The sequence below is a fragment of the Tubulanus polymorphus genome, chromosome 3, assembly GCF_964204645.1.
Source record: "Tubulanus polymorphus chromosome 3, tnTubPoly1.2, whole genome shotgun sequence".
In the NCBI taxonomy this organism is placed as follows: Eukaryota; Metazoa; Nemertea; class Palaeonemertea; order Tubulaniformes; family Tubulanidae; genus Tubulanus; species Tubulanus polymorphus.
In genome coordinates this window covers 15,861,904-15,887,473 of record NC_134027.1, presented here as the reverse complement: position 1 = coordinate 15,887,473, position 25,570 = coordinate 15,861,904, and the positions used below count along the sequence as shown (strand labels likewise).

The window sequence follows — 25,570 nt, the reverse complement described above, 5'->3', positions numbered from 1 at the left end:
TTAGCAAAAATTGCAGTCTTTTCACTGCGAGTGGTTTTTATCCTGTAACATTGTGGTTTTATCCTGTAACATGTACATGTCAAACGTGTAAATGTAAATGTGTTACATGTCGAAGCACCTGTGATCAAAGAACATGCATCTAACACACATCAGAAGCAAAACATTGGTTGGGTAGGCCCAACCCTGGTGATTGAAGGTAAAATTGCCCAGGTTCCACATGTGAAAGTGAAAAAAATCGTCGATTGAGGAAATATTTTGGCGGCCTATTTTCTCCGCATATGAACCTCTGAAGTGTGTTCAAGTTCAAGTTTATTTATTTCATTGAAAAGAACGTACAACATAATAATATTTACAATAACAGATTTTAGAAAAGTATGATATTTTAATAAAATATATGATTAAGATGCTAGAGAAAAAAAAATGATGTTACGTATATAATTTTCTATGAGGGCCAAGCAAAGCCTAAAGGCTGCTAAAGCGAGCACCCAGGAAAGATGAGACTATTTTACTGTGTATTTGTGCAGTTGTAGCAGGTTGGTTTGTTGCAAAAGTGATTATCTGTGTATAGAGAAAGGCTCCGCCACCTAGCGCCCAGGCAAAATATTTTTTGATACGCACTGATTGGCTAAATGAACAAAATATGTTGAAATCCAAAAAGAGGCAATGAATCTTGATAATTTTCCAATTTATAACTATAAATTGTCTAACAAACTTCATTTTAATTCCGTACACAGTGTATGTTATACGTAAAGGAAATCATTCAGCATCAGCGGTTTATGCTGTACACAGGAGCATGTCTATTTGTGTCATTCGGGAACACCCACTACCTCTTAAATATTCATGATGAGTCAAGCCGCTGTGTGTGATTATTACGTGTGTATAATGCTGAGATCGTTTCATTTGACAGATTTTCATAAAGTTTACTTGGTTCAACTATGTAGGTTACTTTATTATATATTAATGCACGGACCCCTGAACATGATGTGTTTCCTTCACTCTTTAAGGTAAGATAATTCCTATCTTTCCGAAGTTTCTGCAAAAAAAGTAATGGAAATGATCTAATAAAGACCTCAGTGGCAGGAACACAACAGGCACGTGCTCCTGTTGCAATATATTTGCCTATGCCGTTTTGAAAATACAACGGCAATATTTTTCAGGGCACTTTTTCCACCAGTAACTAATGAGATGTCTCAGTACCTAGAAATTGTATAAAATTGCACTGAAATTTCATGTTTTTAAACCCTTGATTTGTCTGCATGGATACTTAACTTGCCTTTTTCGTTGTCCATGGGTCCGTGGATCTGTTCCTAGATATGCCCCATGGGGCTCTTGTTCAACTTTTTGAACTATAGTGTTTTTATTTCCCTAATCAAATTGCTAGATTTCGATCATTTCTCATAAGTCAACACTTGTATAATTCAAGTGTGATTTTGATATAGTACATAGACACATTATGAATAGTGTGTGGAATGACGGCACCATGTTTGCCTACCTTCAAATAAAGGGGGCACTCGTTCAGAATCCCTCATTCTCTCAGGCACGAGGTGTTTCATAGGCATTGCCCTTGCCAAACGAGCTACAGTGCCATGCTTTTCTGCCATGTGCAAGTGAGTCATAGGGAAAACCCATTACCATGTGTATCATCAAAGTTGAACATACTTACTCCACAGTGCGCCATGATCAGACCTGCCAACCCGTATGGTTTCACTGTATATGGCTGTGGGCTTTTGTGTACGGTGTTATGGTCACTCTCTATTTAGGACAGTCATGAATTCTGAGCCACGATAAAACAATTGACTCAATAGTCAATAGCGCTATCAGCTATTTATCTCATCAGCAGTCGCATTCTGTTCATTATTTTGTCAGTTTTTTTTTCAACACCTGGGGCCGGTTTCATAAAGCACAATTAATTTTGATTATAAGTAGGACCCAAAACATGATAAAATTTAAATATGATTAGTTAATTACGATTGAAATTCAGTTTCACGAAAGGGTTAAATTACAAAATTAACTAATTACGTTAGGCAACTTAATTACAATTTAACTGTATCAAAATGGTGGAACTTTAGACAGCCGTTTGCTGTTCAAGCATCAACAACCTTCCTTGTTTAGACAAAAAGAGAAATTCACTCCTTTGGGAGTTAAAGATTGCTCTGAAAGGTCTCAGGAACCAGTGGAAAAACTTAGCAAGATGTCTCTTAAGTTTTTAAATAGAAACTAACCTCCCAGTCAGCAAAATAAAATCCTCGTATAAATGGGGTTTATATCCGAGCAGTGATTAGCAATTTTTAACACTATAACTCCATAGATATGTACTCTACTGACAGAAATCTATCATATGTATGGACAAAATCAATTAATTCAATACTTCTAAGTATGAGGTGGTCGTGCTGACAAAGACATAGGATCAGGGATGATAATTTTCCGCCGATCGGCGGATTTCCGCCTTTTCAATCAATTTTTATCATTTCTCAGATCAATGCATATCCGTTGAAAAAATGGGGTGGGGGTTAGGACGATGACTGTGGTTTTCCAGCATTGTAAGGATAGATTGGCATGACCATAAAATCGTTTCCCGATCTATTTTTAAATGCGATCATTTAGCGGCATTTGTATACTAACAAAGTTTTCTCTGTCGGTTGGCGAGCGCGTGTCTGGATATATGTATATACATGTATCTACATTATTGATTTTTCACCGAGCGGTGGTCGTTTTTAATAGTACATGCTTGTGTTTTAAACACGTGTGCGTAGTGTGAAATTGCGATATAGAATCATGTGGAAAATTGTTGAGAGAGTTGGGACGATTGACCCCAGGACAATCGACCAAAAAGAATTTAAAAAAAACCTATGGAAGTGGGATTGGCTGGAGAAAATGGTTGATGGGATTCCTCTCGCTGACTTCGTGAGGAAGATAGACATACCGGGGAAAGCTTATTGTCTCTGGTGCCAAACAGAAATAAAATACGGAAGTAAGGGTCGAATTGCGCTTGAAAACCACGCTAAAACTCAGAAACACGTTGACATCGTCAAAGAACGGAGATCTAATTACGTACTTCCAGGTAAGTAGGCCTACGTTCACATGCCACACAGGTTAATATTTGTAAATAAAATTAGACGATTTTCAAGTTTTTCTTAAATTGTAAAATCAAACCGAATAAAGAACTAGAATTTGCATTCACTTTCAGGTAGTTCGGGAGCCGATGTTGGTCGATCTTACGGGATCTGCCCAATATTCCAAAATCCAAATAATGAACAACAGGCCGTTACGACGACCGCTAAACCTAAAGTCCCAATATCGGACCGGGTCGTAAGCCAGGAGGCTTTAGTTCTTTCATATATTGCTGAAAACTCATTGCCGTTTTCTCAGTCTCCAAAATTGATTGAGTTGGCAAAAGCACTTGCCATGGATCGGGCAGCATTAAGCAAATTGTCTATGGGTCGTTTAGCGGCTTCATATAAGATGCGACTGGGTCTGGCGCAAACCACCGAAGAACAGTTAGCGGATGAACTCAGAAATACGTTCTATTCACTAAACATCGATGAGGCTACAAGCCAATCCACAAAAAAAGTTCTGTCGATCCTTGTCAGTTACTTTAGTGAGAAGGAGAGACAAGTTGTTGTCAGACATTTGGCCTCATGTAATCTTATTTCTACCACTAGCGCATCTGTTTATAGTGCTTTGGTTGAGGTTTTCCAGCAGCGTGATTTAGATTATAACCGATTAATGTCTGTCCTCCTCGACAGCTGTAACGTCATGAGAGGTAGTAAAACTGGCTTGGAGAAGTTAATAAAGGATAATTTGGCCCAGCATTTGCTTGACATCGACGGTGATTCGATACATCACACTCACAACGCCGCGAAACATTTCACAAAAGAATTTGATGGATTCATAGAGAAATTGATAACCGATATTGCAAGTGATTTGCATTTTTCTAAGGACGTAGAAAACTGGCTCCAAATTATCCTTGATCTCTTAGGCATTGGGTTTTCGATGCCCGAGCGGTACGTCGGAACCCGATGGCTAGCGGTCCATGATGCGGCGTCAGACCTTATTCGCAAAATCGATGGATATACTCTGCTGTACTATGGATTTATACAGAAAGACAAAATCGTGTATTTGGCTCTATGTGTTGACATATATCGCAAATTTAACTTGTCTGAACCCACGAAAGATGAGATCAAAAAAATCTATGTTGCTGCTGCCGCCAAATGGAAAAATCTGACAGCGGAAGGAAAAGAAAGAAAGCTACGAATTATCGATAAACTCATCATTCAGCGTAAAAAGCTTAAGCTTTATGTGCATTTTTACACGGCGGTATTGCCAGTTCTAAAAAGATATGTACTCTTATTCCAAACTGTTGAAGAGCCATGTGTCCACAAGCTCAATGATGAGCAATGTCAATTATTCAGGGATTTCATTTCCCTTTGTGTTAAACCATCTGCAATTCCTGAATCGGATCGAAAGTTGTCTTCTCTGATAATCTCAGAAAACCTCCTGCCAACCACTGAGATGTTCATAGGCGAATCTGCATCCCAAATAATTGCGGGGGAAAATAAATCATCCCAGTTTGTCAAAGACTTTCATGATCGTGTCGAGAGGGCCTATCTCAATACCGCCCAGTACCTCGCTAAAAAAATGCCTATCGACAATAAACTTCTCCGGTATATCTCGGCAATAGACCCAAAATGCCAGCGACATGAAACGGCACTGAAATATATGAAAAAACTCCCACAATTAGTCGTCAATGTTCTGGCTAATGAAACGGAGATCAACTGTTATAAATTAGAAGTGCATAAATTCCACTCGGATTCCAGTCTGCCAGCAGCAGTTGATAAAGATGGAAAGCAAGTTAGAATCGATTCCTGGTGGGCTGCTGTACATGATTTGGGCAAATATCCATACCTCTGTCGCATGGTATTTGCTTTACTTAGCTGTTTCAGTTGCCCAGTTGTCGAGAGCTCGTTTAGCATTATGGGCGAAATTCTGAACAGCACAACCAATAGACTTCATGTCAAATCTTTCAGCGCAATCCAGAGTGTGAAATACGGATTAGGCAAAACGTCAGCTGTAGACTTTTTCAAAAGAGAAGATATTCTTCATGACCCTGTGTGTCCAAATCTCGTTAAAAATATGAACACTGCAGCTAAACGATACAAGGATGAATTGCAGGGTGAAAAAGATAAGAAAGCGGCTCGTATGGAGGAACTTCAGGCTAAAGAGGTTAAGAAAGTTTCAAAACGCAAAGCCCGCGAACAGTGCATCTCAGCTGCAAAGAAAGCCCGAGAGGCACATGTATCTGCTATGCGTGCAAAACAACGACAAGCTAAAAGACATAAGCAGATGGAACTTGTAAGACTATTAAAAAAGAAGTAATCTCTGGCTTGTCCACTATTGGAAAAACATTTATGTGTTTTGTTAAATAAAATGATGCCGACTGACTGTACTGACTATGTACATGTAGTATGTTTAGATTGGTAATGATGTGTACATGTGTTTTATAGAATATTTTTCCAAACCTTACTTCGTTAGAAAATTCATAAGATAACCCACTGTTCTATTTAAGTTTTTTTTATGGAAATCTAGCTTGTTGTGATATCAGTTTATTAAAAATTAGTGCTTTAATGATGCATGCTGGAAAATAAAGTCTAATTCAATTATCTATTGCGTGGGCAAGTGATCGTCGCTTTCAAGAAGATTGATCAATGTGGGATTCGAACCTACTAGTTACATTATAGTTGTCTCTGCATCAATTATGTCCCTGCCGTCTTGGAACTAGCAGTGTGTTGTGTAAAACATGGACGATGTTGTTTGATTTTTTGGCTTTGCTGAGTGAAATTTCAATCGGAAAACTGCTGAAAAACGATCTGAGATGATGTGAAAATCAAAAATTTTCTGGGGGAGGGCCCCCAGACCCCCCGTAATTACTTCGCGCCTACGGCGCTCGTTTCCGCCTTTTCAATAATGGTCTGTTATCATCCCTGTAGGATGTTTGAAAATAAATCAATAGAATTTAGAGTATTGATATTCCTTTTTTACAAAAGGCAAAAAATCCAAATTATTCAGCTAAACAATCTGAAAAACTGAATAAGTGTAGGAATTGCCTTTGTCAATTAATAAACACCAAATTCCATGAATAATATTTGCAGCGTTTTGTTTTTAATAATAAACTAATGATGATTAAATGGTTTAATTACACTCTAGAGGAGAATTAAATTTTGTAATTAACTTAATTATAATTTAAGTTGATAAATTGTAATTTCTTGTGACCTGAAAATACAGACTAGGTATAGGTCGAGGTCTGAATATTTTTGTAGTAAAATCCAAGATTTAAAACATTCACGACATACGCTTATTTTTTACGGTACCGGTATTTAAGCTTCTGCTGCCATACAATGGAAGAGCTTTGCAAGACTCAATATCCAAACACCCTCTGATTGGTGACATCATATGAATTTTATTTGAATATTTTTTCATATTGTGAAAAATATTTTTTCAAAATATAAAATGGTGTCCCTACGTACGTGTACCCTACAAAATTTTTGACTTTTCACCGTAGAGTATGTATATTTTTGGTCTAATTTGACTACAAAATAATTCTTTGAGAAAAATAAATTTCAATATTTAGGGTTTTCTGTTTCTTCACAGAAAACCCTATTGAAATTCGCGTGATTATTATTTTTTTTTTCCCTTTTCCACATAGTTTTTGTTAAAAGTGTAAAGGCTTCCTTACCTTACCGCTGTCGCCGATACAATCCGTATGATGTCCTTCAGCTCACTTCAATCTCCAGATTCTGCATGGGAATTTTGATAAATCCACGTTATAAAGGCACTGTCGAGCCGTAAACATCGGAAATTTGGCTCCGTTCAATTAGTAGCCATGTTGTGTTTTCTTACCGATATTTCTCTCTTCTTTTCGAGGAAGAGCTATCGAATAATTCCCTCTCTTCTCCACAATCAATTTCAAAGTCAATTTTATGAATTTATTGCTCAGCGGGTCCGAGTCCAAGAGTTTACGAGTCGGGCGTTCGCGTGTCTGACAGGTTTACGGGCATTTGTTTGTTACCTCTTTAATATTTTTGATTTCTTGTTATTCCGGTTATTTTATTTAAGTATATTGCTGATCAGTTCATGTAACCAAAAGCGTCAATAAACACACTTTGAATTGATCAAGTTTAAATCAAGGTCGTTGAGTCGCGGAAGGCTACTAGAATTACGTTCGTCTTCGTCTCAGAGAGAGAAAACAAACGACAGAAAAGTATCAGGTGATTATCGATAGCCTACAACGGTACACACAGTTGACGAACAGTGTTAGGCCTGTGCCGGTTGGTGCGTACTGGGACTAAATATACTACTGGTTGGTCAGTTGGTTCGGTTGTGAAGTGTGGAAGCTAAGATTATAAGAAAGCCTACCGGTATTTATTTGTCTATAGGCCTATTATATAGAAGCCAATACCATTTTAAGTACGAAATTGTAACGCGTACGTGACTGTACGGTGATATCCACAGGTTAACCGTACGTGAGTTCCCTACTAATGCCGTACGTGAGTTCCTAGTAGCCAATACCATTTTTTAAGTACGAAGTTGTTACCCGTACGTGCCAGTGACTGTACGGTGATATCCACAGGTTAACGGTACGTGAGTTTCCTAAAAACGCTGTACGTGAGTTCCTATAATCTGCAAACGCGCATGCGTAAAAGAATAGAGTTTGGGTTAGGTGAGGCTAGGCTATATGTAAATCAAATTTCATCCACCCACCAGTTACGTTCTGTGGCACAGTGGGTAAATCACTGGACTACTACTGGATTTTTTTTTCGTTTGGTTTCGAATCCCAATATTGCAAGTCTGAGCGTCAACGTACTCACATATGGCTAACCTGTAGAAATCACCGTACAGTCATGTACAGGTAACAACAGCGTTTTAAGTATTAAGTGAGTACGACAAGCCTACCATGCCTATGTACTACAAACACAACTTTTTCCCTCTCGTCGGCCCTACAGTGATGTTACTATAACTGGTGCCATGATAATATGGATAGGATTTGGTCAGGACTAGCCCAAAGTCTAATTCAGTCTATGTACTAATTCACTCGATAAGCCTATTTTTAAAACAATACAGTGAGATATTCACACGCAGAAAGGCTAATTGATTTGAGCCATGTGATTAAGTTTGGCCAGGCCTTCTCTGACCTGCTGACATTAATAGTCAAACCAAAACGTTCATGTGGTCACGGCTTGTATTACCAGAAATCATAATGTAGGCCTGTACATTTTGCTGTTCGTAGGTTTGGTATACCGATTTCTCCATTCTTGACTGATAAGTGTACGGTACAGCTGTACGCATTATATAATTGTTCCAATGGGAATAGGGCCTATTGATTGGGCTTATTATTTCCTGCTTTAGAGTACTGAAATAAACCTAATGTTCATTCAAATATCCGACATCGGTGAAAGTTTGATTAATACTGTATACATGTACTGTAGGTTTTCATGTTGTATGAATATTTTGCAGTTCAAATGGGTATGATGCTGATTCCAATGTCAAATGCATGAAGTTAGATGGTCAAGGACAGTCAACACCATATATCTCTCTTCGACCGATATTGTACCATAGAAGATCTGATTCTTTCAACTCAAGGAAAGTGATTCAACACGATCGACATAACACTGGAATAGGTTTGCAGTAACTAACCGTTCATTTCATTTAGTCCTATGTACTTTTTAGCCAATTTGGATTTGATTGTAATTGAAACTCTGGAACTGTTAACAAAAGACAAGTAAGACAAGTTGAAAAAACACAAGTTATGCTTGATTCTCATGTTCAAATTTAATTCAAATTTATTTTATTACATCATATTTACAAAGCATATCATTGGTTCATACAGTAATAAAAATTAGGGCAGAACAAATATTATTACAGAAACTCCAAAAAGGCAATGGATTTCTATGACTAAATGAACATTATTTTTAGCCCACTTGGGACTTTAGTCCCAGCGGGCTATTGCGTTCACTTTTCGTCTGTCGTCCGTCCGTCCGTAGACGGAAATCAGTTATTTTAGGAAGTTTTGAAGACGCTTCAATGTAATGTCTTGATATTTGGGTTTCACATGTATCTACCCTAGACACATCTTCAGCTCAAAAACTGGCCCTGTCAGAATCAAGATGGCCGACTGGCAGCCATTGTTGTTCGCCAAAATCAACACTTTTTACACATTTTTGAACTTTTTGAGGGAAATTTTGAAGATGCTTTGATAGATTACCTTGATCTTTCGGATATATGTGAATGCCCCCTGGGCCCATCAGCATAACAAAAATTTGGATACGGACTCTAGATGGCCGTCCTATGACCTTTTTTAGTGCCCAAAAATGTCAATTTTGGCCCGAATTCTGAGTTTGCCATTTCTCATTGCAATTTGTGATGGGTATTCTTTGAAAAGGGATGTTTTATACCTTTGATACCTGGGGCCGGTTTCACAAAGCATAATTAACTTTAATTATACTTAGGACCTAAATCATGATTAAATTTCCTTAATCATGATTGGTTAATTACGATTAAAATTCGGTTTCACGAAAGGGTTTAATTACAAAATTAACTAATTACATAATTAGGCAACTTGATTACAATTTAACTGTATCAAAATGGCGGAACTTTAGACAGCCATTTGCTGTCCAAGCATCAACAACCTTCCTTGTTTAGAGGAAAAGAGAAATTCACTCCTTTGGGAGTTAAAGATTGCTCTGAAAGGTCTCAGGAACCAGTGGAAAAACTTAGCAAGATGTCTCAGAAGTTTTTAAATAGAAACTCACCTCCAGTCAGCAAAATTAAATCCTCGTAAATGGGGTTTATTTCCGAGCAGTGATTAGCACTTTTTAACACTAACTCCATAGATATGTACTCTACTGACGGAAATCTATCATATGTATGGACAAAATCAATTAATTCAATACTTCTAAGTATGTGGTGGTCGTGCTGACAAAAACATAGGACATTTGAAAATAAATCAATAGAATTTAGAGTATTGACATGCCTTTTTTACAAAAGGCAAAAAATCCAAATTATTTGAGCCAAACAATCTGAAGAACTAAATAAGTGTAGGAATTGCCGTCGTCAATTAATAAACACCAAATTCCATGAATAATCTCTGCAGCTTTTTGTTTTTGATAATAAACTAATGATGATTATAAGGTTTAATTACATTCTAGAGGAGAATTAAATTTTGTAATAAACTTAATTATAATTAAAGTTAATTACGTTTTGTGAAACACCTAACTTGATTAAATCATGATAATTTAATCATGATTAGTGATTTAATCATAATTAAGGGTTAATTACGCTTTGTGAAACCGGCCCCTGAATTGTTAGATTGTTGAGCATTTGGAACCACTTCCCAAGTGGGCATGGTGTCCCTGGACCCCTAGTTCTAATAACTCAGATCAAGAGTGACTCTCCCGTTTATTAGGAAACACACGCAACTAGTGGAATAGGTTTGATTTACACACATGTTGCAGGTATCAATTGTTTATCACTGTTGAATTTGTAATCCATAAAAGCCAAAATCAACATCAGCCGGAAACCCAGACCAAATCAATTCATAATTTATTGATTGAATCTACATTACAATATATGTATTTATTCAAATATTTCAATAAAAACATTAACTTCTTAAATCTATTCTAAATCATAATACGTTCTTATCTGTGAATTCACTCAATCTATCGGCTCAGCAGGTGCTTAAGATGAGTTCTTAATAGGACAGATCCATTTTTAAGGATGGTGATAATACAGTATCATGATGTTTGAATGCCAAAATAAGTGCCTGGTCAAATATATTAATATTTGTGATTGTACGTCCACGTATGTTCGGTTTCAAAGCTGAATCATATTTGACGTTTACACAGTGGTTGCATATTAGGTTCGAATCTGTCAATGCATTTAATTCTATGTATCGATATTTCAATTTACTACTATTCCCATCATTCTGAATGGCTTTACAGAAAACCCGTCATCGCTGCTTTGCAGCTATATTAACTTTTAGAATTTTGAAGCCACGAATTAAAAAGGTTTTCAATGTCCTTGCTCCAAACAACATTAACCTTTCTCAAGGTAAACCACTTTGCCCATGGGCAATTTATTTGATTGTGAAACTCAAAATTTAGTGGGGAGGGGGGATGCCTTCGCATCCAAAGCAAGGTGATGATAAGGCTCAATTTTGACCAAGGCCTGGCAACTATGAACCCTGGCATTGTAGCTTCAACAGCATGCATGGTGCTATTCATTGAATTAGTTTGAATATGAATATGATTTTCTTTTTGGACATATTTAGCTTTGGAAAACGATTGAAACTGCTGAGGCCTCATTCATGGATCTTATAAAGCAACGAGATCTTGATATTCCTGCAATGTTCAATGATGAAAATGTGGTCAATCGATCACCTCAAGATGTTCAGAAATCACGAATGACTAGATGTGAAACTGAAGACTACTATTTAGCTGTGAGTTGCATGTTGTTCAGTTCAATGCTTCTTACTTAAATCAGGTCTTTGCACAACATTCTTCAAACTGGTTATAACAACTAACCCTGACATAAGTAGCTATAGATTTTGTCCTTGTCATTGGATGTATCTACCTGATTTCTATTTCAGAAATTCAAAGAATATTTTCTTGGAAACAATCTTATATCACGTCTTCAGGCAAAATATAACTCAATTACAAAGGCTCTCGGAGACAGAGATAAAGACGACAGGTAGAAAGGAATTAAGTCCAAAGTCAAAAGTACTACCATTTGAAAAGATTATGTTATATTTCTGATTATTTATTTGGTTGAAATTGGCATTCAAGGTCTCCTTTTCTACCACGCAAGTTCAAGAGAAGAATTGGCCGTGCAACACCTGTAGCTGGTCAGCCAAAACTTTTCGGTGGAAGTTTAGAAGAATTTATTCGCCTGACTAAGCAGGAAATTCCTCTTATTATACTAAGTTGTGTTCAGTTCATCAACTGGTATGGTAAGTCTTGCAGACCCTCAAATTTTTTTTCATATTCATTCATAGTTACCATGAAACTTTGTCACTGCCTAATTTACGCACCTGCAGAACCTACTTCCTGGAACACTTTTTAAAGACAAACATTAGCTTCAAACTCGATCATTTACTCGACTGTGTCGCCCAGCCTCTAATGGCTAAATCTATAATCAATATCGTGTTAACCGTGTATCAATTGAAATGACTTGAAATGTAACAGTAGCCTTTTGAACATCTCCGCGATAACTACTGCGAATTGAACGCTGAAATTTCTCATGAATAACCAGTGGGTGGGCGAGCAGAGAGTTATCGGGCGGATTTTTGATTAATGCCCTCATTTTCGTGGGCTGGGCCGTAGGAAATTTGGTATCACTCGGATCAATGAATGAGTCACTAGCATTAGTGGCGCTGCGTTAAGTGTACTATCGGAGAAGTCTAAAACTAAAAAGAGAAAATATTAATTAAATTTGTCAGTTTAAATAATGGATAATCTATTAAAATATAAATCTATTCTAACGTATTTGAAATTTCTATACTCATTTTTTGCAAGCCAGTGGTTATCTTGATGAAAAAACTTTGATGTGCTGACGATTGCTGCGCTGTACTAATTTGCATAACTGAACACTGGTCATATAAACCAGATTTCTGAAGCATATAAACAAAATGTATGACTTCAATAACGCCTTTAGCGCTGCAGTCTCTGCAGTTCATGAGCGCCCCTGCTCTGCGGATGTCGATCTGGCGACTGACGTTAGCTAGCTGGTCGGTGCTCAAGGTTGATGCCGTGAGTTGGAGAAACTAAAGACGCATGCCTATGCGGTTCCTAACGGCAGGGAATATTGTCTTTACACGAATGATAGCGTGTAGTGCATCTTGAACACAACAACGAGGTGGATATTGTGACCCATTAGATACGAGAAATGAAAAAAACTTTTGCATTTGGTTAATCCCAAAATTGAAGAACTGACAGAGCTACCCGATTGTAAGTCAAGCCGGCCACAAAATGTTTTTCTGATGAAAACATGAAGGACTAAAAGAATTTTTTTGAATTCAATGAATTTTGCAAAATGGGGCGACTGAGAACCTGTGCTCGAAGTCATTTTAAAATGTCTTGGCTATGCAAAGTACTTTACCCGATGCTCAGACTTCACAAAGCCCGTGGGCCTCTAGTTAGTAATAGATAATGCTTCCCACGGAGCAGATTTGTGTTTTTTCGCGTACACAGAAATGCATCGACAGACCGACATTTGAATTGTCCAATGATAATGTGAAGACGTCGTGTCACATATAAAAACGTTTTAAGTTTAAGGCCTTAATTGCTTTAATATTAAAAGATATCCTATCATGAAACTATTGAAAGCCACATTCAGTTGATAAACTTGATTTCATCAGTAACCAGTTGGCCTGGTTTAATATGTACTACCCTGAAATTTGAAAAACTTATATCGCAGCTTTTGATTTTGTTACTACCCCGAATCGTAGTTGATGCTAAAGTTTTTAAGTTGTTTTATGTCATTGTCTCATGGGATCAAAATTTTTTAAGTACAATTTGCCCATAATTAATCTTGTGTAACTGCCGTTCTTCCGTTGGTGAATATTGTTTTCCTGTTCCACTTGGTCAATCATTAGACTAGCTATAGGCCCTCAGGGTACAGCTAGCAGTTGGCCTTGCAGTTCAGTCTGTGAACAGCTTCAAAACACTTGTGTTGAATCATGGATGTGAAGCTTGTACCCCATGTATTGCATAGCAAATTTAGTTGGCCTATGTCATGGGTTGTTGGCGTTTGTGCCGAGAGCAGATTGTATCCAGTGGCCATAGTAATGCACCAGTCAATGAAAGTCACCGCCCTACGGGGGCCGGGAAACGAAAATTAGAGCAAATTAGTGCCGGGACAGAGGCGATCCAGCAAAAAAAAGTGGGTCGCATACCGGTAACAGCGCAGCTAGTCATTTGTACGGACCCGATCCACAGCGTCAAATAGCGCCCCATCCTCACCCGCAACGTTGATCCATAGCCATCCGCAGCACCATCTTCAACAACAAACTTTTTATTACCATAAATTCATATTATTACTGTTTTTAAGAGCTCAATTAGAATGTCTTGATATTTGCTTTATACATGTATCTACCCTAGACACATCTTCAGCCCAAAAACTGGCCATGTCAGATTCAAGATGGCCAACTGGCAGCCATTGTTGTTCGCCAAAATCAGCACTTTTTACACATTTTCAAAGTTTTCGAGGGAAATCTTGAAGACACTTTGATCAATTACCTAGATCTTTGTTTTATATTTGAATCTACCAAGGGCCCATCAGCATAGAAAAATTGGGTCGACCTGACTCAAGATGGCCGTCCTATGACCTTTTTAGTGCCCAAAAATGTCAATTTTGGCCAGAATTCTTGGTCCTGTAGCTTCCTACTGGTTTGCCATTTCTCATTGCAATTTGTGATGGGTATTCTTTGGAAAGGGATGTTTTATACCTGAGACAGGTATTTTTGATCAGCCAATTATGACACAATTGGCGGCAATCTTGGCGTCATCAGTACTCATTCGTAGGTGGGAAAAAGTTTTTCCACATTAAATTCATACTTAAGCATATTGTGTGACTATATTCAATTGGAAAGTTGTAGCCCATAACGTGTTCTATGATTTTGGTGAGTTTCAAGGTCATTGGTTTTTGTCAGTGGCCACCAGGGGCGTTGAATAATACAATAACTTAGTATTTCTATATTATATTTGTACCTATGCATATTTTGTTACCACAATCAATTGCAAAGTTGTAGCTCATGACATCTTAGATGATTTTGGTGAGTTTTAAGGACATTAGTTATTCTATATGGTCACCAGGGGGCGTTGAATAGTAGAATGACTTAGTATTTCCTTATTAGATTGGTACCTAGGCATATTTTGTTACCATGATCAATTGCAAAGTTGTAGTTCATGACATCATCTATCATTGTGGTGAGTTTTTAAGGATATTAGTTATTCCATATAGTCACCAGGGGGCGTTGAATATTAGAATAGCTTAGTATTTCCTTATTAGATTGGTACCTAGGCATATTTTGCTACCATGATCAATTGCAAAGTTGTATTTCATGACATGTACTACGATTGTGGTGTGTTTTAAGGTCATTGGGTTTTGCATATGGTCACCAGGGGGCGTTGAATAGTAGAATAACTTAGTATTTTCATATTAAATTTGTAACGAGGCATATTTTGCTATCACAATCAATTACAAAATCATAGCTGCTGACATTTTCTATGATTGTGGTGGGTTTCAAGGTCATTGGTTTTTGTATATTGTTACTAGGGAGCGTTATGTATTGAAATTGTTAGATTGTTGAGCATTTGAAATCACTTCCCAAGTGGGCATGGTGTCTCTGGACCCCTAGTTATTCCTAATTACACAATAATTAAAAGGCCAGTAATCTGGCAATCCAATCTAATCATTGCAAACCTATCACAGTGGTATGTCCATCATATGTAAAAGTATAGGGGGATGGTCTCACTGGTCCAGTGCGACTGGTAATCGGGTGAACCGTAAAAGCATTCAATGCCGGTTTATCGCTGTTTATTGCTTTTCAATGCGTATCCGGGTATTGCTACAACACTTCCATGTCTATGTATTTATTGATCGGTTGCAGACATGTGCGCCGCAACAGTATTAGTGTATATAACTATTAATTGTATACTTTACTACTGTTAAAGGTACCGTGTGGCAAATACCTTTAAATATTATACACTGATGATTTTTAGTGAGCATTCATCAGCACAATTTTAACTGCAATAATACAGGGGCTCGACCTGTAATGCAGGAGATGTTCTATTGTCATCGAATGTGAATGTGCCACATTGGAAATAGCCATTACCTTCCAAAATGTAACAGTCGTTCATGGGTTCACTGTAAAAAGCCCGGAGGACCCTCAAACATGTATACATTCACCGGGGTGTTGAATATTGAATGGGGTACCCGCAAAACCAGCTATCCTGCCAGATGGCATGATGAGCAGTAGGTCATCCGTTGTCAATACTGGTTCATTTTCATTGAATTTTTAACTAAATTTTTAGACTCCCAAATCCATATATTTTCACAGCACCCACTAAATACACAACACTTTCATTCTTTTACTCAGATATCGGTATAGTTTTCTCAACTAATTGTAAATTTAAGAGATAAGATCATTTTGATCTAATCGAAATGTAGAAGAAATTAAATGTGGATGACGAAATTTCTACTAGCGAACCTGGCAGATCCCCGCCTGCCATACGTGGAATCCTCGATTGCCACAGTAGCACTGCGGGTTCCCAATTGTCGGATTGTCATGCATTCTCGAGTGGAGTCAAGTTCTGTGTGTTGGATTTCTCCCTGAAACTTGGTGTGAGGATTTGGGCTGTGGGCTAGGTAGATTTGCAAACCTAATATATTGTTTTCTAATGACAGTAGCTCATTTCGGGCATTATGTCTTGGTTCTTTGTTTTGTATTTCAATTCTAAGATGCATCGTGTCTATTGTATGTTATAGGTCTTCACCATCAAGGTATATTCCGTATATCTGGATCACAAGTTGAGATAAATGAATTCAAGGCTGCTTTTGAGAGAGGTGAGTATGGGGCAGACCTGCTTACCCCTACGGGATTTCCGTATTTGCTACGGATTTAAATAGCTAAATAGGGAAGTATGGATGATCCGTTAAAACTACGGTTTTTCATCCGTTCTTTTCAAAATACGGATTTGTTTTATCTTCCTTTATGAAAATAGGGCTAAAGTATATCATCACATCTGTGAATATGGTTATGAACTTTCAAAAACAGGAGTACCGTTCGTTTACTTCTACTGCTCGGAAATCGGGTTGGAGTATTGATTAGCACTGAGTTATGGTAGTGGCGTACACGTGCGTCTATCTATTTTTTCACAACATTGCTGCTGCTTTGTGTGATCAATATAACACACGCGATACACACAGTCACTCGTGACAGCATCCCAATGTTCACATTGGTGCACGCATTATGATTACGTTTTCATCCAGTTTTTGAATGAAAAGTTTTTGAAATGAAAAAACTTTGAATGAATATTTTATCATGACCTGAAAAATGCTAAGTGGTAGACAAGTATGAATAAACATTGAGATAAATATTTGTTCAGCTGGTAAAACCGAAGTAGATTCACTCCCGGGAAAAGATTGATATTGCTAAATTAAATTCCACATTTTGAACATACTGTCTGTTAATTAAGAACACTTGAGGTTTTTAGATTCAGCGCGGAGTAATCTATTTGTATAAAACGGTGTGCTGAATTCGTGTTGACCGCTAACTCCTCCGAGTGTGAAATGATTCACGGGCTAAGGTCTGCATTTAGTTGGCTGTTATAACGGCAGCTAAGTGGCAACTGCTTTTGAAGGCTATTGATGTAGCCTAAATTGGGTAAATTGGCAATTTTATGTCGTTTTTTGGGGATTTTAGCTATGTAGTGTGACATCATCTTGATCTACTTACGTAAACAACACGAGCAGAATTGTACAACCTTTGATGTTGAATTTACAAGTAGGCTTTTTATATTACTGATACAACAAATAAAATTCTACAAACTACAAAAGAAGAAATAAAATTGACGATGATTTTTCATTTGCTGTGCTGAAAATTGCATGTCGATGTGCAGCGTCGTTTGCAGTATTTACTGCGGAACTGTGATGATAGCGCCCTCGTTTTAGTAACTCATGAAGCTCACCAAAATCAACAAAGCCGTTAATCTTTAGATGAAGGATATTCTGTTAATAAAAAAAGATTTGTTTGAAAATATTTGAATTAAACTTAATTATGCATACGCTCAGGATTATCTTGATGAAAAAAACGTTTGTATCAATATGCAGATGAATTTTAAGCAATTCTAATTCACATTAAAAACACCATACATGTCGTCCAATATTGTGTAGTATATACTTAAATTCGAACATATTTTTTAGCCGCGGCTGACTCGCTACGATCCTGCCTACGCGAGGGAATAGTCTCCCTAACCTCAGCGTCTTTTTTGCACTACTGCTTGACGCTAAGGTTTATGATGAGACGGTAGGGTAGTAGGGAAGGCACGATTTACGCCTCTCTCATATGGCGTGGTTTAAGCTGCCTCGCCGTCAGAATGATATTACGAGGGAATGTTGACTGTCACTTCTATCGGGCGCATAGATGCCGCTCACACGTACTTAATGTTCATGTCGAGCTGGTGCACTGTTGTGTAAAAATAGATAGACAATTCATTAGGAAGCTGAACTTGATAAACCCGACCACACAGAAAGAATCTGTTTAGTTGTAAAATGTTAAAAACTTTATCAGTTCATTTCTAAACTGCTGGGTCTGATATCGTATCTGGGTCATTGATCATGGTTTAAAAAAAAAGTAATGTACAAGGTATGTGGCCGGCTATGTCAACTATTAAGTTTAGCAATGAGTGGAGAGACAAGGTATCAATTTTTAGGCCAGCCATAGACTGAGCTTATTGCTATACAAATTGAGCGAATTTAAATGACATGGTTTCCCGAGTAAAGGCTCTTTGACTTTGCAACTGAGCATATATTCTTACAAATCATTCATTAGAGCGTTATCCATTCTCCAACCCCTATGAAGCTGAATTTCGAAAGAGGGCCTCATTAAAATTTATGTGAGCTTTTTGACGAAAATTTGATTGCAAAAATATCTGGTATAAAAAGCCAATCAGAAAGCAAAGACTCCTCTATGATTGGCTTAGCCGCGTAGATCAGCAGGTTTTCACGTGAACCCGCGGTATCGTCTACCGTTTTACTTCCGGGTTATATTTTAAGATCTAAAATTGTAATTCAATATCGATTTCCGTGAAATGTTTAGTTGATTTGTTTTTTGGGGGGAATATTTTTATTTGCACTACAGAAAATATCATTGACAATTTTGCAAAGTCCGGGAAAAATAGATTTTTCTGAAATTGCATGGATAACCTGATATGCTAATTAGCCATGTGCTCAAACTGCAAATTCAATCAAATTTTATTCTGCAAAAAGATATCAAATCCCAATTCAATTTTACTTTATTGAGCGCATTTCAGAAAAATTCAATTCTATTCCGCATTCAAATCAATAAAACCAAGGGAAAAGATTTATCTGAGGTATTTGTTCCTGCCAGCTCCAGTCCCGGTCTGTGCTACTAAAGCACAATTGAATTGTATAAATTATTAGCCTGGGATTGACTATAGTCTATCGAACTGGGAGTGTATTTGGACAAATTTAACCCACAGAATGCATCATTTGCCATTTTATGAAAAGCTGACAGGCTGGCCATAGTGCCTCTTGGGGCTCTTGTTTAACCTTAGGTCTTGGCTTTGACTCCTGAAAATCCTGACAGAAATTGTATGGAACTTAGAATACTTTCTCATCTCCCTATACAGCTAGATTTGATTTCAGCTTCAGCAAAAAAAAATGAATATGACATCTGAGATGCTTTTGATTTAACGAAACCTTATAGTTTATTACGAGGCTTATAATTTATAATGATTATATATGTATTTCATTTCAAAATCTATTAGGCCTACTTAAAATGGTATAAACAACTGTTTGTCATTTAAAATCTAATTACCTTATACTTTCATAACATGCATTCCTTTTATGTCAAGTATAAGCTGATAGGGCACCTTACTAAACCAATGTACGGTCTAGTATGGTGGATATGATAAACTCCTTCAATTTACTAACTTCTGCGGTGAATCTAACAGTGTCGATGGGCACCTTGTTATCCTTCCGATCCTCAGATTTTGGTTCTCATTGACAGGAGGAACAATAAGAAATTTAAAAAGTAAACAATATTCAATTTTATTTTTTCGATTAATTCTGTTTTCTGATATACTACTGATACTCTCAATGAAACTACTGATTTTATGATATAAAACTACTGATGCTTAATCGGAAACTACTGACAGACAAATATTAAAAACTACTGATGTGAGCTTATTTTTACTGAGATAAATATGCAATACTACTGATGTTGAAATTTTAGGGTAAGCAGGTCTGATGGGGATGAAAAATACAGACTGGCCAATGCTTGGAAGTACATGTACTTCGGCAGCCAATGAGAGAAGATTATACATGTTTATACTCCTTCTGCCATTGAGATATTCTTTTCTCATCCATAATTTAGGGGAAGACCCTCTTCTAGGTGCAGATGCTACCGATATGAATTCTGTTGCTGGAGTCTTCAAGTTATACTTCAGAGAACTTCAAGAGCCACTTTTCCCACTGCATCTTTTTGATGAGTTTGTTGCTGCAAGTAGTAAGTTTTTAACTACATATTCTTATGCATTTCAGTACTATACTGAGCCTATTACTATACAAATGGAGCGAATTTAAATGACATGGTTTCCACAGCTAAGGTCCTTTGACTGTGCAATTGTGCATTTATTCATACAAAGCATTGATTAAGCCTTAACTTTCTGCAGGTGACTATTGTTGACATACTGGGGAACTGCCACAGGCGACTCTAGTTGACAGCCCGACCTATCTCGCATTTAAAGTTTGTTTTAATGTTGCAAGCGCCTCACAGTGAATTGCGCTGTAGTTCTTAACACAAAGCAACTACTGATACTTGAGAATCTGTCACCCTGATATAAGTCACATATTTTATAATCATATATATCTACGACTTCATATCAGAAGGTTCATAATATTTCATACCTCTTACTTGCTTAATAAGCGCACAGCGAGCGCCTTCACGCGAGCTGGAAGCTCCTCGAGGTAATCGTGCGTATGAGGCAAATTCAAATTTTCTATATTTGAAAGGCTGAATCCAAGAACATGTCTATCGCACTTCTGAGCCCAAACGTCTACTTTGACTTAGCAGCCACTTGAGAACAATAAGCAATTAATGATATCGGCTTCTTTTCCAGTAGTATACATTTCAAAACAGTCACTCTGAAATTGTATTCCTTTCAATTCGGTTGGTTTCGAAGAGTCTACTATAGAAAAGTGACCATTTTAAAACATCTGGTTTCGATAGTGCACACTAGCAGTAGAGGTGACTGTAAAACCACCCGTCTGTAAACAGTGACTTTGTGATAGTAACTCCTACCATAGCAGCTACTCTCAAAACACATCGTTCCTAAAAGTCAACTATTGAAAAGTGACCATTTTGAGATGGCTTGATAATTTCCTGTTCAAAATAGCAGCATCTGTTAAAGATTTGCAGTGATACGTGACCGGTTCAAAGGTACCGTTAAACCCTATATGCTTTGTATACAGAACTCTGTATGCTTTGAATACAGTTCTGTGAATAGAAAATCAAAGTTTTTGAGTTGCTAAGAATCCCCTAATTTATATTACGCTCAACAAAATAGCAATATCTAATAGGAAAACTATTGATTTGTATAACATCATCATGGATTAAATCCGTTAATACTAATACATATTGTATAGTGCCAGTCCTAATTTCAGGGGCGGATCCAGGGGCATGTTGTGACCATGTCGACCAATAAAAAGGGCATATATTCTTAATTTAGGGTGGAAAGGCATATCAGCAATGTTTTTTAAATTTCACTATCATTTGAGCTTTCTGAGCATCTCTGAGAGGTCAAGAAACATAGGTTATATATCTAGGAAAAATATCTATTGTGTATCTCGGGTGGTTATAACGACAATTTTTGATACAGAGATAAGAATAAAAAGGCACTTTGAAATTCGGCACGGTCTAAATCCGCCCCTGAATTTAGAATTTTAAGATGTTTGTTTTACATTTGCGATTATAAAACATTCTGGTGCGTTCATAAATCTTTGATTTTGTAGAAAAGAAAGATAAAAGAATAAATTTGTCTTTTAGGCTTAGTTTGTTTTTAAGGATATATGAGAGAGGAATATACAAATAAAATCATATGTTCATAAAATTAATTACGTCCTATTTATCTCATTATCTGGATGAAGACTACACAAAATATTCCGAAAAAATGTATGTAAAATACTTAGAATTAACCTTGAATTTATTGTTTATTTCGATACAAACAATTTTTAAGTAATCCATGTGATGTTCACTTTGTCACGCTGTTCTCTGCTTGTTCGTTAATGAATATTGAATCATTTTATCGCTTGCTAGAAGTGATTCCCTGATCAAATCTTATTTCATAATTATACAGTTTGGTTGAAATGAAATTACAAACTTATTATATAAGATCACACGATTAGCGTATAAAAGTGCGGTGTTGAGATGTTCACGTAATTTTGAAATCAGCAATTTCATTTGATAGAGAAAACTTCGTTTGGCTTAAGAAGTGAAAGAAATGTGATAGGCTGTAATTTCAGTTTCACATACTTTCCTACTTAGTTGAGTAAATTGTTTATATATAGGTTATCAAAAACCCAGCAGCAGCTATCGGTCAGCAGGTTACTTACACTGGCTAACTAGACAGTGATTAATGAACGAATGAACAAATTGCATTGGCCACCAAAAGACCACGAACCAAAAGTTTTACCTCTTAGTAATAAACTTAGCACCGCAATATCTCTATTTGACTTTATTTCAAGGTGCCAATAAAATAATTTGCCAAAATGTACAATGTTTGAACTTCGCTGAATCGAAGAACCAATGAATCGCTGAATTATAAGATAATTGTCAGTTTTTTCCAACTAACCTCTTTTTCTCAAATTGTCATAAAATAATAACTACTAATATGTGGCACCATATTCGACGACAAAAGTGCATTCAGAGTAAGAATAACGTTACCAATACTTGAATTTGGAAGCGAATGTGGGCTAGAACTAAACGATTACAGGACCTGAAGAAGTGGAATAAAATACTCTAATCCGTTAACTGTAGATAAATGAAGAAATTCCGCAATAGAATTTTGTATCATAAAATTTATCAATGTTAAACCACTCCGTTTTAGGAATGCCTACATTCCACCTGATGATGGCTGTTAGTCAACAGTCGAAACGTTGCGGTTTCACCAAATTTTATCATATTTAAAATTCTATTACGGGAGTTCTTCATTCATGACCCCGGTGACGATTACCAAAGGCCGTTACTGTAATCCAAATGAAATCTTGAATACCTATTAAAGTTTCTTATTGCTATTAAATTCGATCAAATATGGGCTCAATTTAGATGATTTCTTTAGGATGTTTAAAATCCACATGGATTTGTTAAAGAAAGGTTAGCCTGAATGTATGATTGCGCTTTTAATTCAAGAATTTAAATCAAAAATAAATGCAGACCTATGCTTTGAAATAGCTGCATTTGTTAGAATTGAATTCTTAATTGAATTATATCACCATGAAAAGAAGGAAATTTCGATTTATCTTAAAACTACATAACTATTGACAATTTGTAAACAAATTTAACTCCAATCTCGACTTTAATTGGTTAGAGTTGGGAATCGCTCATTACATTTCACATCCTCAAAGAGTATCTTCAATATCTTCAGATCTTTACTGAGTCACTCTAAATAGAACTATACCCAAAACTATAGCGTATCAGTGAGTAGAGTTTTCACTATAGTTTCTGAGTATGTTTATATTGTCACGTATCACTGCAAATCTGAAGCATATGTTGCTGCAGTGTATTTATAACAGGGAATCTGGCAAGCGATCTCAAAATGGTCACTTTTCAATAGTTGACTTTTAGGAACGATGTGTTTTGAGAGTAGCTGCTATGGTAGGAGTAACTATCACAAAGTCACTGTTTACAGACGGGTGGTTTTACAGTCACCTCAACTGCTAGTGTGCACTATCGAATCCAGATGTTTTAAAATGGTCACTTTTCTATAGTAGACTCTTCGAAACAGCCACTATATAAAACCAACCGAATTGAAAGGAATACAATTTCAGAGTGACTGTTTTGAAATGTATAATACTGGAAAAGTAGCCGATATCGTTAATTGCTTATTGTTCTCAAGTGGCTACTAAGTAAAAGTAGATGTTTGGGCTCAAAAGGGCGATAGACATGTTCTTGGATTCAGCCTTTCATTTCTCCATACTGTCCTTCTCAAAAAATGTAGTTTACATCCGGGACACATGGGCATTGGCTAAATCGCGGCAACGAAAATGACGGTCACGGACGGACTTTCGTCGAAACTTGCGGGCCGTGTCGCGCGGGTAGTTAAAATACGTGATTGAAGGATAACAAAATGAATTTGTGTAATTTTCAGAATATTTACAAAGAATATTCACAAAATAATGTCAAAAAATGTTATTTTTAGTTCGTATTTCTCCGTAGAAACCGATTGGAAGACTGGATTCAAATCCCACAAAAAGCCTCAGTCCCTAGCAACGGGTCGAATTTTTTAGAATAACAAGTGCGCCGGTTTCACAGCATCACTAAGGGTAGTGTCCCGGAGAATAAGGCACGCGTGCGGTCTGCGTGTTACAAAATGACCGTCCCACATAAGTACTGAATAATTAACTCAGATTTTGCCAATCCCAGGGAGTAAAATGCCGCGTTTTTGTAACGTATCTTATATTTATGTGTCTTTTACTCCCTTCAAACGTTATTCCCCTTTTCCGTTTGGAGTAAAATTGGTATACGCTATAATCCGTTAAAATGCTGTTGTTCCATTAATTCCGTACCTATGCAATCCGTTGTATACTTAGGAAGAAATCTTTAGTGTAAAACATATAAAACTATTAATGCCATGAGATTTAATGTAGAAATCTGACATTTTTTAACTCAAAAATTTTTAACAAAATGTAATCGATAAAACAATAGGCTCTCAATATGTAATCAACATTCCCAAACTCCCACGTTGTTTTTCGCAGAAAATGATTTTTTTCTTTTTAAATTTAATCACGGGTCCCTTAATTCGTCCGAAGGTCTATCATATTTTGGGTGATTTTCTTTGGTCACGCCACCGGGTGCCTTCCTTCAGCAAAACCTACATTTTTTACAATGTAGAACTTGGAAACAAATTTCTTGTGTAAAACATAAACTTTTAAAGCCTTTCGTAGAACATATCTGACGATAACGAAAGATTTACTGTCGTATGAAAGATAAAACAAGCAAGGCTTTCAATTTGTAATCAACACTCCCAAAGCATGTTTTTTTCGCAAAAAGGAATTCCTTTTCTATACATGTATTTGATCACGGCGAATCTTTGCTCGAATAGATCTTCGAAATCTTGGGTGATTTTCTTTGGCCACGGCACACCAGCACGTGCCCCCCAAAACCTGTTTTTTTTACAACGTAGAATTCTATATCAATTGCCGAAAGGGCACTCGCCTTTATTTAATTCATTAAAACTCTGGCTGTGCGCTTCACCAAGTTTCGACTTTGAATTATTTCCTTCAGGACACGTTACGTGGGGCACATTTTAGAAGTTACCTTAGTTTGGGAACTATACCGCTATAAATTTTTTGGAGTACCCGGTACCGTACGGTGGCGCCCCCACAAGCCACGTGACTCAGTTTCTTCCTTAGCGCCGCCATTTTTTTTGTGTGGTTTTTTCAATTTGGGAGCTGCCGTTTTCGATATTATTCGTGTTCGTGTTCGTGATGATTCAGTTCTGTTGGCTAGCAGGTTCCTCCTCTCCTACTGCCGCGGTACGACCTCCGGTAGGGTGCG

General features: G+C 37.0%; 1 protein-coding gene across 1 annotated transcript in view; it reads left to right on the top strand.

The window, feature by feature from the left end:
* LOC141901192 (SLIT-ROBO Rho GTPase-activating protein 3-like) overlaps window positions 1-25,570 on the top strand; it is a 122,707-nt gene that overhangs the window by 50,261 nt on the left and 46,876 nt on the right. Inside the window, 5 exon segments of the mRNA XM_074788302.1 lie at window positions 11,324-11,491; window positions 11,642-11,757; window positions 11,838-12,001; window positions 16,540-16,617; window positions 20,171-20,302. Coding sequence (XP_074644403.1) covers window positions 11,324-11,491; window positions 11,642-11,757; window positions 11,838-12,001; window positions 16,540-16,617; window positions 20,171-20,302 — 658 coding nt within the window.